General features: G+C 42.3%; 1 protein-coding gene across 12 annotated transcripts in view; it reads right to left on the bottom strand.

The window, feature by feature from the left end:
* FAT3 (FAT atypical cadherin 3) overlaps positions 1–16,205 on the bottom strand; it is a 407,855-nt gene that overhangs the window by 215,342 nt on the left and 176,308 nt on the right. For all 12 annotated transcript variants that reach the window (XM_048294524.1, XM_048294523.1, XM_048294534.1 and 9 more), the window contains one exon: positions 2,933–3,247. In XM_048294524.1, coding sequence (XP_048150481.1) covers positions 2,933–3,247 — 315 coding nt within the window. The remainder of the gene's footprint in view (positions 1–2,932; positions 3,248–16,205) is intronic.

Raw genomic sequence — 16,205 nt, 5'->3', positions numbered from 1 at the left:
CCTGCAGGAGCAACTCTTCATTTCTCTAAAACCTACAGAGCAAGCCGCAGGTAATAATCCTGAAAGGTCTGAAGACTGCCTTCAAACAGATCCAAATGCACGCGATACATTTGCAGTTTGACTGCCTAAAATAGCCACTGTGAGCTGTGCCAGTCTATAAAAATGTAGGAAGTGACAACTTGTCTATTAAGAGGTTTCTCCTGTCTACAGATACAGCACACAAGGAGTAATGTTGCTTCTGCTATCCAGATAATCAATCAAGAGTGTGAGAATTGGCTGCAATTATGATCCTGAATTAGAACCAGGAACAAAACCTGGACTCCCTGTGTCCCTGCTTGATCAGACATGTAGTGGTCCCTGTGCCTCCATAAACCTGACTGACCTGCATGAGCTACAAGGCAGCTGAAAGAGAGCTCCAGAGGAAGGCAAACACAGTCACTGCTGACCTCCAAAGACAACTGAGAACATCCCTATGCTCCAGCAAACTCCCCATCTCTTCTGCTGCTTCCCACTAAAAGATGCAAAGAATGCAGGATGCTGCCTTCGTGTTGCCTCTCAGCAATGGATTACTCATAAGAGTAAGATGTCAGTTTGCTGGCAGTGTTTAAACTTCCAAAGTGACACAGAAAATAAAAGATCCCCTTTCTCAAATGACTGTTCTCCCCGGACAGCAGGAGCATGCTCATTCAGCCCACGTATGCAGCAATCGCAGCATATTTGGGTTCACATTAAACCTTTTCATCTTGATTATACAGCATGCTGTCGCATTTAGGGCTGCTGTACGACGCTCTACGTGAGTTACTGCTGTGCTGGATCCCAGCAAGCGTGCAGGGCTGGCACACTACAAACCTCTTGTGTGTGTGCAGAAGTCTCCTGTACAAAACAACTGGAGTGTAAATTACTGTCTTAGAGATAACTAGTGCACTGCAGGGAGATGGCTGAAAGGAGCCTTGTCAGAGACCCCCAGGGGCACTCTCTAGGAAAATCCATTATGCTTTTATTTCTCGGACATCAGCATCCCATCAGGAGAAAGCCTTCTCATATCAAGGCCTGGCACTTCCCTTTGGGAAAAGGGATCTCTGCACACACACTCTCTGTCAGCCTCATCGTTTTCAAAACAAACTCAAAGAGGCCACCTTGCCCAGTTCTCACTGCCCTGCAATTGGCACTGAATTGGATAGAAGGGGATGATTTATCCTCTCTATGACAAATCACAGCCAGTCACCAGCAAGGATGCTTACCGAGTGTAAGGGGGGTCCTTTGGGAGCTGCCCAAGCAGCAAAGTTACTCATCCTGAAGCCTTTAAGTTCTCAGCCAGAAATTTCCACCGAGCAAATGAAGATTAACCAGTGTCAGTGTTAACTGTGAGAATAAGATTTCACTGCTTGGAAAAAGTATCCCTGCCTGCTCTCCAGAGGGACAAAGAGCCAACCCACAGGGTGTGCCACCAGTCTAGGGTGCTACAGGGCTGCCACATGCCCGGCTCCTTGTCATGGGCTCACCCTGGCAGATAAGCAGGGCTGTGCTGAGCAGATTGCTCTGAGGGAGGAGCCGATGGAAGGGAAGCACAAGCATTAAACACTGTGAGTCCTAACTCTGCTACTTTGCCCAGATGGGATTTATGGGGTGGGGAGGGGGAGAAGGGATGCAGATGGAGGAGCATCTTCGGCCATTCCAAGTGTTAAAAATAAGTGAGATATGTGCCTTAGGGCTCAGCAGATTGAACACAGTGATTATACATTCTCCATAATTCTTCACCTGGGCTTATGCCTGAGAAGATCCTGACCCCTTCTTATGTCACACATTGCAATAGGATTGCCCAACCAAATGTTGAAAACCTATTTAATGAACATCATTTCCATACAGAAAATTTAAAATGTTCCCTCTCACGTCTATTCCTTCTAGTTTTTTTTAGCTGTTTAGAAATTTGCTGCAGATATAAATAAACCTTTGGGGAAAAAAAAATCAAAACCCCAGAACAAAACTAGGAGCATAACAACCAGAAGGAGCACTATGTGAATTCTCTGAACTGCCTTCATAAAGATCAGCATATTGCTCTGAAAGACCCCCTTGACTCTCCAGCTGCAGATCATGCTGGAGGGTCCCCACAAGCCCAATGAGTGAGGAAAGCTGGGTACATGCTGGAGTGAGGAACACCTGCTGCCAAGCACAGGTAGGCACCCAGCAGAGCATCCACGACCTCAGGCTACATCTCCTGGGGCAATTTCTTCATCAACCTCATTCAGCAAAGGCACCTAGGGTACAGACATGTGCAGAGCTGCTCTGCATGGGTGCCATGCTCCACTGCCAGCCAACAACAGTATTTTAACTTAAAACAATCACCATCTCTGCCACAATGCACCCACAGGCTACATCTCCAGCTGTTACAAATCAATACAATCACATGGATTTTTTTTTTTAAAGGCCAGAGGGACTTTTAGGTCATCTAAACTGTGTTTTTGTATAAAGCAAACTCTAGAATTAAATCCACCTACTTTGGATGCCTGACTACATGTGCTGGACAGCCGTCATGCCACCCATTTCAGTGGTGCTACACCAGCTTATAAAGAATGAAACACTGCTCTGTAACCTGCAACAGCTTGAATCTGCCTCCTAGCATTGCTCTGCAGACTCAGTGCAGCAGTCTCATCCCTAGAAACACAGAGAAGAGGCAACAGCCAGCAGCAATTCAGTGACCCAGGGCAGAGTGATTGCTGCAGCAGCACATCTGCAGCGCATCATCTGCCAGCGCGTTCGCACACCGATGCAAAGCAGAATGCTTTAGACATGTACAAGATGCTTTAGTCACATTGGCAACCAGAAAACAGAGGTATGGAAAGCAAGGCAACACCAGTGCACCCTGAAGGGTTGAAAGCTGATAAATATGTAAATTGCATTTTCCCACTGGCCTGAGGCAACAGGGTTTTGTTACCTGTTTTGGGATTGATTACAAAGAAGTTCTGGGGATTTCCACTTGTAATCCGGTAAGTCAGTTTTTCATTAGTGCTGGAGTCAGGGTCCTGGGCTTGGATCTGAATGACAGATACATCCTTTGGGGAGTTTTCCATGACGACTGGATAATAGATAGGCTCGGAGGTGAGAGGGGCATTGTCATTCACGTCCTCCACTTCAATGTAGGCTTCAATGGTAGTGTAGAGTGGGACGACACCATGGTCAGTTGCATACACCGTCAACCAGTAGGATTTGGTCGTCTCCCGGTCAAGAATATCAGCTGTGTAGATAACTCCTGCAGAAAAACAGCAGGCAGAGGATGTCAGGAATAGGATCAATAAAACATCATATCTACTTTCATTTGGCTGTACTACAGCAATGTGTTCAGCATACAACAAATGCTCCACCTGTAGAAAAATTCAAGTTGTGCAACAAATGAAAACAGAAGCCTGAGTTCAGGAATTACTTTGTGAACCCAGCTCAGAATCTCAATCCGTTGTCCAAGAAACTGAGTAGGAGGGAAAGTAAAAAGATGGCTCTTCATACATGTCCTAATGCCACAGACATTTCTTTGCTAGAACTGCAGCTGGCAGAGTAACAGAAGAAACACCATCATTTTCTGCTTTGTGATGCAAACTTGTATAAACCTTGGTAGACAGAGATACAACCATTGACAATGAATTGCACAAAAAAGGTGGCTTTTCTTTTCAAGTTCCTGCCTGTGCCCTTGCTCAAGAAGAAAACCTGGAAGCGAATTTAAAATTAATCCATCCAAGTCCAGAAAACAGACGGTAAATTTAAAATTGAGCTCACTCATTGCAAAATCCCAGATAACAAGCAATCAAAAGCTCACACAGTAGCCCTTAAACAACGAGTATATCCTCTTTTATCACAGAGGAAGGAAGGGATTGGCCACTTTACCTACTGGTGTTAAGAAAACATCAGTTGGTTTCCTACCTGGTCCTAAGAAACACAGGAGAAAGCGTGTTTGTGTGTAACAGAGCTACAGAGAATGATTGAAGTACCACTCCCATGCTTGAACAGTCCTACCATGAAGGACTTCCACCCACCTCATTTCTGCCTTCAAGTGCTTTAGAAATCCATCTTCCCCCTGACACGAACACCTGGCTTGTCTCTGGTTGGAACCAGACAACTTTTCAGGTCCCTTCTAAACCAAACCATTCTGCAATTCTATGATAAAGCAGAAACTCATTCTGCCACTCTAAGACTTGCTTGTACTGATGTAATCCAAACCTTCACCGGCTTAAGCACTGACTGTGGTGCACAGAGGACCAAATGCAATAGTACCACATGCAAAATCACACCAGCATCAAAATAAGCAAACACACTTCCTCACCACTTTATGACTCATATATCAAGAATATTTTCCTCTCCTAATACAGCATTGTTAAATCTTGAGAGACACACTCTAATGCAGTGGACCTCAAGTTTAAGAAACATTTAAAGGACAGTTTGCAAACCATCGAATCATGTCATTAGAAGATGGAAAATGATGGAGAAATTGCAGGGCAAAACAGGAACACAAGAATCCTGAATTTAGTCTCAGATGTGTTTGATACTATTTAGAACAAAGTTATCAGTTAATCACAGAGGACAGAGGTACTCTAAGGTCAGCACTAACAAAAGAGCTGTGTGTCTTTTTGGCTTTTGGGGGTTTTTTTTAAGGATCCAACTACACTGTTTCCATGACAGCTTGAAGTCTTGGAGAAGTTTTCAAGGTAGCACAGAACCCAACCACACAGTCACAGAGATGACACATGTATTTGCTCGTCTTACAGGATTTCTTTTATTTTCTTTATATTACTAATTTTTTTTTTAATTTTGGATTTTCATTTTTATGTCTTTTAATGCTAGTTTGAACTGACAAGTATAGTCCTAACATTTGATCAGCCATATAAGAGAGGAAGGGGAAAGGAGCAGCACTGATTCTGGTCGTGTAAGGGCTTAGGTCTTTTCGTAGTAACCTTAGATCCAAGTCCCTCTCACTCAGATGTATTATTCACCCACCATAGGTGAGCAGGGCAGCACTGGAGGACAAAGGCAGAGTGTATTCTAAATATTCTTGTTGGCAGCAGCCTGTGCTATGTAATGAGTTTCTGTAGAAACATGGGTGAAATATATGGTGAACTGTGATGAAAAAAGCCTACAAGTCCAGAAGAGAAATTACACTGCAGGGATGAGAAGAGCCCATGACAACCCATAGAAATAAATAAATAAATAAATAAATAAATAAAATAAATCCACATAGGAAAGAACAATGAAAAAAAAGATGAATATTAGTGACCCTAGAGATGATGATTTATTCAGAAGACAAGAAGACTTATTTTAGATCTTTAAACAAAATTTGAAATAGGTAGGTTTCTCCCCCAGAGAGAGCACAGAAGGTTTTAGCAGATTAACCTATGTTTATGAAGCTGAATTTCACTGATACTGAGGTGATAATAAATCTATCTTCTGAGTCATGCCTTCATTTTATAACTCCTGGCAACAGTTACTTTTCATTTCTGTATTTCAGAAGGAAAGGATCATTTAACAAGCATTAGCTACTGCCAACAGGTCTGCTACACTGGTTCTTACTTTTACTTTTGATTTATTGTAAGGTCCCAGACACAATTAATTCCTTTCCCTCAATAAGTCTTGTCATTTCACCTGTCAACACCACACAGCAGCTTGATAAATAAGAAGGATTTTGTTCGCATTCAGGTCTTCCACATGGAAAGCCTTCCATCACCCTTGGGAACACCTTCCGCCATGCTCCTGAACGTTCAGCACAAAATGCCTCCTTGCTGTACACCCACACATGGGTATAAAGGTAGCACCCACAAGAATACACAAGCTGCCCCAATATTTAATGAATCTCTCCACACAGGTATGGATGACATCCTTCCCAAGAGACGTCAAATGCCATCCTCGTATGACGAGTTAACCCTGGACACTAATGATGACACTTGGTTATCAACACTGCTGCTTCATCACTTCGGCATGAATGGAAAGAGGCTGATAGAGCTGGCATCAGGAGCTGCAAAATATGCCCTGGGGCAGTCCACAGATAGGCTCTCGCCCATTTTAGCTGAGTGAAAGGAGGGGGAGATCCTTGAATAAAATCACAATGAATTCAGAAAACACATCATTTACTTCAATGTTCATAGATATTGACAAATACTACAGAAAGACAGAATCTGGTTTTCAGGATCAGGAGAGCAGAAGGGAGGAGAGGCCTCTGGGAGCAGCTCTAAGGGCTTTTCTTGGACAGATTTTGTGGTGCACTCTTTCCAGCTGCTTGCTAATTAGAAGAGAAATGTGAACAAAGTAATGACACCTGAACTAAACAAATCAAGAAGTAAGAAGAAACACCAGCAGAAATCATGAAAATTTCAAAGGGACTAAAAACCAAGAAGTTCCAGGATTTTGCAGACACATTTCTGAACAAGACAGATAAAACAGATGTTCTCATCCACTGGGATGCTACACCATGGAGGCACTACTGCATTTTTACATGAGACAGCTGAAATCCAGCCACACAGTCTGTGAGCCAGCTCTTTATGTTGCCCTCGGCCAGATTTTGCAGTATCCCTGAAAGCCTAGATCCAGCACCACCTGAGGTCCAGGGAATCCTCAGAAATAAAGCCAGCCAACAATCCAAAAAGCAGTGCCACTGATATGCTTGCCACTGCATTCCTCCAAGTACATATGCCCCATGCAATTTGCCAAATACCACGTGCATTACGAGCACTGTAAGTGAAAAATAACAACAGAGTGCATTAGTTGTTGATTAAAATCCTCAGCACATTTATATGTAAATTAAGTGCAGCCCTTGGGCTCGGCAATGTGCCAGCAATGTGAAGGTTGTGTGCTTGTTTCTCTTTAAGGCTTGTTTCCCCTCTTTCCCTGAGAAAATAATGGGGTAATGTTTTCTGTACGGCTCCTGCAACTGGACACAATGAGACACTGCATTATGAAGGACGAAGGCAAAAAAAAAAAAAAAGGGAGTAAGAAACTAGTGACTATTAAAAGTGGATGAAGAATCAGCAGACTGGATTTCTCTCTTCCCTCTCCCAGTGATTTGCTGTGTTCATCTGTCACCAGACCACTTCAAGTGATGTGGTCCACTCAAAAAATATCTGAAAGTCATGTATTTACTATCATGATGAGAAACCTGAGAGGCTCTTAAAACAATAAGGGTTTGGAGAAAAGCATTATTTCTTTCATCGCCTCTTTTTTGCCCCCTGTTTGTTTACTTTACATGTTTGACAGTACTGTGTATATAGGTAGTGTGATGGATGGACCTGCCACAGCTCTTTAAGAGAATGTTTACTGGAGCTGTCAGCCTGGCTGTTTACATAGGTGCCCATCGCCATGGATATCTGCTACACACATACGTTCCTCCTAAAAGTCAGATCATCCTTCATGAATACCCTCAATAGCACAAACATTGAAAGGAGTTCAGTCCTGTTTAGTTTTTTCAAAGCAAGATGAAAAGACAACTTGGTGGTCTGTAAGAAGCTGTGCATGGAAAAGTCAGAAGAGAGTAACAAAGCTCTTTAATCTAGCTGAGAAAAGCAAACTGAGGTCTGATGGCTGGAAGTCAATGGCAGAAAAAGCAGAGTGCAAATATTCAACAAGGAGGATATCTGGCAGGAGCAACTGCTTGTCAGGGACAGGCCAGAATCTCCCATCATTTGGCACCTTGGTACTGGGAGAAGACAATACAACCTATTCTTCTACCCAAGTTATTGGCTTAGCTGCAAAAACTAATGTAGCATGTGATTTTGCTGAGTGACTCGGTAGCCCATGTTATAGAAGTTGCCAGTAGAACAATGAACGAGATATGGGGAAAGAAGACTGACTAGGAACTATCTGCTACTCTTCCAAAAACTATCATACAGTAATACTACAGAAAAATACTTAATTCTCTCTTTTTCAAAATACTGCAGTGGTTTTGCAGGGGACATGTTGCATCAGCTCAGTTAGCAACTGAGAAGAGCCTCAGTGACAAAAGACATTCCTTATTCTCCTCAACCCTTTTCAGGAGTATGAGCTAATTGCACAAATGCGCACCTCAGACTGGGAAATCAGGAAAGGTTAGATAAGGTGAATGGCCCACATATTTCCAGAGTCTGGCCCAGGAGTGGCCATAGAGGTGGGCAGGAGGAGTGGGAGGCAGCAAAGGCAGAACATGCCCTCATCACAAGCTGCAGCCCAGGATGAAAGTGACACTACAGTAACGCACTCCCAGATACTCCCAGCTGCCAGAGTGCAACACGCCCATTCCCACCCAAAGCCAGTTCCTTGCTAGTGCAAATGCAAGGTTTAGTGGTTAAAGTCACTACAAAAATATATAACCTTCAGGGTGACTGAAGGACTAAGGGTAATGCATGCACCCTCCAGACCCCAGCAAACTCACTCAATATGTCCAAGGGCCATGTCAGCTTCTGCCATGAAATGCTAGAAAAGCACATTTCCAGAGCCCCCATCTGCCTCTCCTTCCTCCAGCTTCCAAACAAAGGGATTCAGTGCAAACCAGATACAAAGCAGCAGCTGGTTTGTCCCCAAATTAAAATGACAGAAATGAGGCCATGAGGAAAGCCAACTAACAGTGAAACACTCAGGGCTGTTATATCCCTCAAAGGAAGAAACAGAAAAATCACTGCTTCCAAAATGCTACTAATTATTCATGATCCTTTATCAAAGACTCTGTGAGTCTCCTGGCAGTAAACACAACACCTTGGCTGTCACCGATCCATCAGCCAAAGGTCCTCGTTTACATTGCCTTGCTGGGAAAAAAGTAATAAAAAAAAGTAACTTGAGAAGAAAACAGTTGAATAATGAGTTTTTAAAATTTTTTTCTGTCTAAAATACAGAGGGGGGAGAAAGAACTTACATACCTCATCCGGCTGCACCAAGATGAAGGTTTTACATCTGCCTACCCACGCTTCTAGCCCCAAAATCTGGCTGGATCCTGCCCCCACACATCGGCGCACAGGGGAGCCATGGAAAGATTTGTGAGTGTAAATGCAAACGTCAGAGCTAATTCAGATTCCTTGCATTAAGCAGAAATGTGATTTTTGAAGGACACTTAGCAGAGGGCTATTGTAGGCAGGAAAAGCATAAAAAATATTGCAAGCCCATTATTCATCAAACCAGTGAATGTAAAATCAACCAAAATGTCATAATTTGTAGACAGGAATTTCACAACCAATTAAGGAAGAATATTTATGATTTTAAGAACACTAACATTATATCTAACTCTTTTTTTTTTTTTTTAATTTAGGTCCTTCACATAGAACACTTCTCTGTGCATAAAAGCAGAGTGAATACATCTTTTGGGAGATATTTTATTCATTCTTTCCATTAAAGGGTAAACTGTAAATAGAACCCAAAGGATTAAACAGTTTTAGCATAATGAAGACGTGAACCTCAGCGCCAATGCCAGACCGATTCAGCACACTGGGGCCACCGAAGCTGGTGGGAATCAGAATAAACCACAGATTATATTCCCCCCTTTTTAAAGTCTTTTTCAAGCCATAAATAACCAGGGCCAGTTCTGAATGTGGGCAGCGGTATCCCATCAGCCACAAACTCAACCGGAGCATGAAGGAGACCTATCGCTCATGCCCCCCGCCGCTCGCAGCCGGCACCTTTGAAAATCTGCCTCCTTACTCTGGTGATTAAACGCTATTTCAGCGCCTTCATTTAAGGCTCCCCATTGTGCAAAGTGTGCCCTCCTGTTTTTATGTTATTGCACAAATTTTGTAGGCTTTACTGCATATTAAAACACAAACTCAATTCCTACTGAAGCAAGAAGAAAAATCTCCACTGACTTAAATGGAGATTAGATCATGCCCAGGAACGAGTCCAAAACCAATATTAACTTTGGGAGGCTATACATACCTACAACTTCCTAATATTCTTATGTCTGGTTCAAATACAAAACATATATAACAAACCACTCTTGTCAGACAATGAAAGACAGGTTACATTCCAGTCTAGGGCTTAACTTCTCATTTTCTCTTTTTTACTTACGTTTTGGATGTACAAATTTACTGTTACCTCAAAGTGCGGTTTCTGTGGTGAATAGCATGTCTGAGTTCTCAGAGCAGTAAAAGAAAATCAGAAAGCCAACCCTCAGCAATGCTATTTACAACAACTCCAAATTAGTCTGCAAATAAACCTTTTACCATGATATTACACACAACATCATGAACATCACAACCAGCCAGAATCTGTTCAACAAACTAAAGGCAATAGTTAAGTTCAGGTCTGGCCACTGCCCTCTCAAACAAAAATAATTATTTAAGAATGTAGTTGAATTTTTTATAGTCATATATGAATATATTAATACTTATGAATTCATTAGTATTTATATTTTACATAGATATTTATATAGGAATGATGTGATTCCAAGGGTGAATGTTGCATACTGAATTGGCAGTGCCACCCACCATAAGGACTGAATTTTTTCTGGAGTCAGATCACATCTTCCCAGGTGTCGCAAGGCTGACACCAGGGTTGGAGGACTGCTGCCACGAGAGCAAACTTCCAGTGAAGCAGCACCTTAATGGCACCAACATAGGGGCACATCTCAGATTAGGTGCTTGACCTTCCAGGCTATTTATATTTTGAGTGTTGAGGAGAGATTCTTCCCTCTTTACCTTGAAATGACTTAAATTCAATGCTGGTTTCCTTTGCTTGCTTTATTTGAGGCCAGGGGGGAAGGCTTACAACTTCACATCAAAATGAGCTATCACTTAAATATGACATCTTCAAGGTCACTTACACATCAATTTCAGAGCAATTTTCCAAACATATCATCAAGACACTGAACCAGAGGCTTAGTCAAATAAATTCTCTATCTTCTTCCACTTACGAATTAAATGAAATAAGATGTGCCAATGTTTTTACCTGACTAGGCTTTATTACCATTTTTGTATCTTCCATCACATCCCTCTACTTATTTAAAGAAATATCCATATTCATCTTGCTTTAATATCTTTTTCTTGGGGAAAAAAGAAAAATCTTATATGGATAAACAAAAATTACAGAATGGACAACTCCAGAAGGAACAAATTGCCTTCAAAAGCACAAATACAGGAAGGAAACCTCTCACTTACGAATAATCTCTGTCAAAGCTTAAGACACTCCATCACTGCCAGAGAATGCAATAAAACTCAGCAGTAAAACCAGGCTGAGAGGAGTCATGAAGCCCCACTGATGACTAAACTGCTGCCACATTCTGTTCCCTACTTGCTAAAAGTGCTTGAGAACAACGGGGCAAACCGTGATGCTGCTCTGACAAATGGGATGTGTTGCCACCTCGCATGGCTTGAGCCATATTGTTCAACTTCTAGGAATATGGGCTGCCACTGGCATCCCTTTAGTGGTGGTCAATCCACCTTTCGCTTTGGTCTCAGAGGCACAGCAAAATATGATGCCTGTGTACTGAGTGAACTTTGTGCTATTCTCTGGATATGCACAGGCTCAACTTTTCAGCCGAAGGGGCAAGAAAAACCAGTGAAAAGTGCAATTGTGTGACTGTGGCAGGTGTCATGTAAAACTCAGACACCTCAAACTTTGAAAAAAACTTGCAGGAAGATCTACTGTGGGAATACACTCTCAATGTAACTCAGAAGAACAACAGTTGATGGTATAATTCCACCCTAGTGACTATGGGTTTTTTTCCTTTTTTTTAAAGCATTCATGGGTACTGCATTTCTAGCCACACATGTATTACAAACTGGGAACTCTTCATTATTATAGCCTCTCTGCATGCATTTTTCCCTCTGGATCTGTTTGTCCCTACAGCAAATGACAAGTTCTGCCTTATTTTCTGAGCACTGCTGGGATTTCAAAACCCTTGCATGCCTTGTGCCCACCTTCACAGCCTTCCCAACCAAACCAAATGTGGGGATGGTACCAGCAGAAATCCTCACATTGCTAGCACCAAATGTTAACTCTCAATAATAATCTGTTTCAATGGAGGCGTTTTTTTCCTCAAAGGGTCTGGCTAATGCCCAGAGTAACCCAGATTTTTCACACATCCTCTTTAGTAGATTAATAAAGAGATCAAAGTCCGACCCATGTGTCCTCTGCCTGGAGGACTGAGAAGCTATTTTAAAAAGAAGGGTTTGCTCCTGGTTATTTTAGAAATATGATCATAAGTGCAGCAAAGCTGAAGCAGAAAGAAAAGATGAAGAAAAAAGGCAAAGGATGCTCAAAAGGATTCTGATAAAAGTCCTGGCAAGAGACTTATGTGCAGGGTCCTCTTCCTTTACACAAAGATCTGCATCTTTTGTACTCCCTACAGTACAAGACATTGCTTTGGGAGCCCTTGTGCAAAATCTGTGCCAATCTGCTTCAGGTGCTCTGTACCAATGGTGAGGGAGGTGGAGGGAAGAAGAGGCAGCTCTGCAGGGGAGCCTGGCTGCTGGGGGAGGTTGCTCCAGAGAGCAAACGATCCTGCATACTGAGCAGTGCTGGCCCAGGATGGTTGGCCAGAGCAGACAAGGAATATTCCAGCTAGGAAATGTCTTTCTCTTTTCAGTTATATATATTATACTGAAAACAGAGTATGTATATCTTGCTGGAAAAAGAGTCATCTTCCCATTCACTTCCCCGCTCTGTCCTTCTTGCTTGTTTCTTTTGGCCAGCAGCAAATGAGCAACCCTATGAAAAAAGTAGTAACATTACCCTGGAATCTGCCTTTATCTCTCTATCCAAACATTAACCCAGAGGAGCAGTTAAAAAGGAAAGAAAGAGTACCTCTGAAATGGGTTAACAGCCATGCTGCCCCTGAACATGAGCACTGCAGGAAAGAGGAGTGCGATGCAGAAAGCCAGCACAGGAGCATCATTTAACCTGCCCATGTTTCCTCTTCTCAGACATACCATGCCTGACTCTGGAGTCTGTTTTACAAAACATGTCAAAAAATTGGAGAAGATGAACAAAAGAAGGCTCCAAAAACAGTCTGAGGAGCAGAGACAATGATTTACGGTAAGGGAGTTTAAGATTTCAATCTCCTAAGCTTATTAAAAAGAAGATGAAGAGGCAACTTGATTAGAAAAATCCATGTAAGGTTCATGGGGAAATATTACTGAGAAGCAAAGGGCTCTTTAATCTAACAAAATAAGGTGGAGCAACATCTAATGATTGGAAACTGAAGCCAGGAAAAATAAAATTAGCAATCAGCTTGATACCCTTTTTTTTTTTTTTTTAAGCAGATGATTAATTCCTGGAATAATCTCAGACATCTGCAAATGAGAGCTACAAACTGTTGAGGGAGAAACACTTCATGGCAAATGTATGCTATGCTTTAGTTAGAGAAGGATCATTTAGTAAAGATGTATAAAAGTGATATATAATATATAATATCAGTCTATATAATAGACAGATAGATATAAAAGAAAAAAAATAGACAGATAGATATAAAATTATCTGTTTTTTTCTTGTTTTAAGCACTACAGATCTGTGAACACTGTCCAGCTGTTTCTCCAAAGAGCTTGGTAAAGAGGAGGTTCACCGGGTGATGCTGGGCTCCTGCAGTGCTCCCAACATGCCCAGCTCCACTCCCAAGGTCATTTTATGTTGTCCCAAAAGCTTCATTGCCATCCCCACAGTGGGGAGAAAACAAATCTAATGAAAAAGAGAAGTTCCTGGTATCTTCTTGCTTCGTGTAGGAGGGCATGCAAGAAACTGAAGAGCCTGTTCTAGAGACATGCATTGGAAGCAGCACATGGGCTGGATGGGACCATTGGTGAGCCTGGAGCAATGCCCACTGCTCCTGCCCAGGCAGAGCACCAGGTGGGATGTACTGCAGGGGTGGCAGACAGGGAGCAGCCTGGTCTCAGACTAGAAGATGGTCCCAGACAGCCAACTTTGTGGCTTTGTAAGAACAATCAATTGTCCCTTTGTTTCTCTGAGTGAAATTTCCAGTGGTAAGGGCAGTATGTACTTCACCAATATTGCAGCAGAACATTCCTGTTTTTCAAAGGCACTTTGCGTTTCACTGTGAAATGCAGACTGGATGCACTGATACCTGAAATTTTATCTAGACCCATTTGCAGGACTTTCCTCAGGTCCATAAAAGGAAAGTTTTTTCTCTGTATCACATCGGTTTTGTTTACTAGGGGCCAAGGTAAGCATGTGAAGACAAAAAAAAAAAAAAAAAAAAAAAAAAAAAAAAAGGTGACTTGTTTAGGATCAGTACTACTACTTTAAATTGCCTGGAAGCAAAGCACTTAATTTTTTCTTAAGTATGCTTTTAGGTGTACTCTATCCTCTCTTCCCTAGAGAGGCTGAAGAAGAGACTCACCACCTTTCATGCTTCTTATCGAGAGGGTGTAAAAACACCTCAAGCTGCTGCTTCTGCCCTGGGCAGATGTTTCAGTGACTGCAGCAGAAAAAAATTCAGGAGGGTTTCCTGGAGGCCAAAGTTTCGGTCAGATCAGCAGCCAACATTGAGAAGATTAGGAACATTTCTTGTGTTGGCCTCAGAAAGGACAGGAGTTCTGTCTCCCTTGTTGAACATACACAAGAATGTCTCCACTAGCACTTCTAAGAACAAGGACAGTTCTAACACCCCAGACCTATTTCACTAATGGGGAACTAGCCTCCACAAAGCAGTCCCCATGAGACACCTTTTGCATAGATGCTGAGCCTCTGCAGGGAAACCACACAGGCAACATGTTTTCACTCACACTGTCTTTCTGGATTTAAGCGAGTAGGGCAACAACCCCCTGTGGATGGCTGGTAACTGATAGCTGAAAAGCTGATACCCACGAATTCATACCGAAACCTACCTTCCTTAAAAATTTGAGGGGATTTTTTTTGTTTTGTTTTGTTTTTAAATGGTGTTATTTTGTGTGGAAGATGGTAAGATGTTCCCACAACTCTCTTGAAGCTCCTTTTCTGACTTTCCATCAAGTACCCCACCAGCATACACCTTTCCCCAAAAACTCTCACCAGTCTTCAAAGACTTCTCATAATTAGGCTGATTCTCTCTTAGTATGGAATAAATATCCACAAAAATTGCCAAGTATTGTATGGAAGGCACCTCACCTACAGCCCTATCTGTGACTGCAAAAAGTGAAATAACTAGGATTCATTTCCATGTTGGATTTTTTCCAAATCCCCTTGAGCAACCTCGCAGTACCTCCACAGGAAAAACTGCACATGATCATTGAGATAGTCAAAAATTTAATTTTCTACCTTTCATACAGGAAATGGAGCTGGGGTTATAACGTCAAACCTAGCGCAGACCCTGCACAAGCAGACCATAATTACACTTCTGTTTCACTCTCCATATTTTGTGTGATAATAAATCCAAGGTTCGAAGAGTATATGGGGAATATGCCCGAGTATGCTGGTGGAAAGCACTGGGTTTTAATCTTGGAGAAGCACTAGTTTTATATTTATCTTCAAAAATCTTCCACAGGTAGGATATTCTTCTTTGGACAAGGGAACAGAAGGGAGAAGAAAGCTGAGATACACAAGGGACTGTGGCAAGTAAGAGCAGTACAATAAAAGCCTTGACTCAGACAACTCTATCGTGATCACTGGGAACAGTGCCAGTGACTCTGTGGGTGCTTCCTTTTGGCTCTGAAGAGAGAGAAGCAAATAAATGTGCTCTGGCTGCTCCACTCCAAAGTATAACCTTTCATGTAAGACATAAAGGTCAGCTCTTATCCCACCACTAGAGTCTTCCAAAGTCATGGCACTTTCTACCAGCTTTACCTGTTCACGGTTCCAGGAGATGTTATGGCTCTACTCACATGCTTTGGGAAGCAAAGTGGGCAGCCTGGCACTAAAGGGGTGCCGAGACTTCAACATTCACCCAGATGTTCCCTTGCTATTCAGGGCAAGGCTCAGATGCAATCTGTAGGAGTAAGTACTGCCTTCCCCAGCTGGTGTATATGTACATGCACAAAAAATGCAGCAGCTCAATTTTAAAGTGTTTTATGATGAGGCGAACTAAGCTCCCTAAAGAGGCAGGGAAAGTGAGCGTCCTGATAAAGTAAATAATGAAATGTTGCAGTACCAACATACACTGTGTGATCCCCTGAGGGAAACCACAAGCATGAGCCCTAATGAAATAAGACACAGAAAATAAGGGCTTTGCTGTGGACACAACACTTATGTGCTCATTATGCACCACAGTGACTTCTATCACTTTATCACACTTAATCATCATGGTATGTATGATATGCATAAAAACACATGTACATATACACCCACAG

The sequence above is a fragment of the Corvus hawaiiensis genome, chromosome 2, assembly GCF_020740725.1.
Source record: "Corvus hawaiiensis isolate bCorHaw1 chromosome 2, bCorHaw1.pri.cur, whole genome shotgun sequence".
NCBI lineage: Eukaryota > Metazoa > Chordata > Aves > Passeriformes > Corvidae > Corvus > Corvus hawaiiensis.
This window is presented reverse-complemented; position numbering and strand designations above follow the sequence as displayed.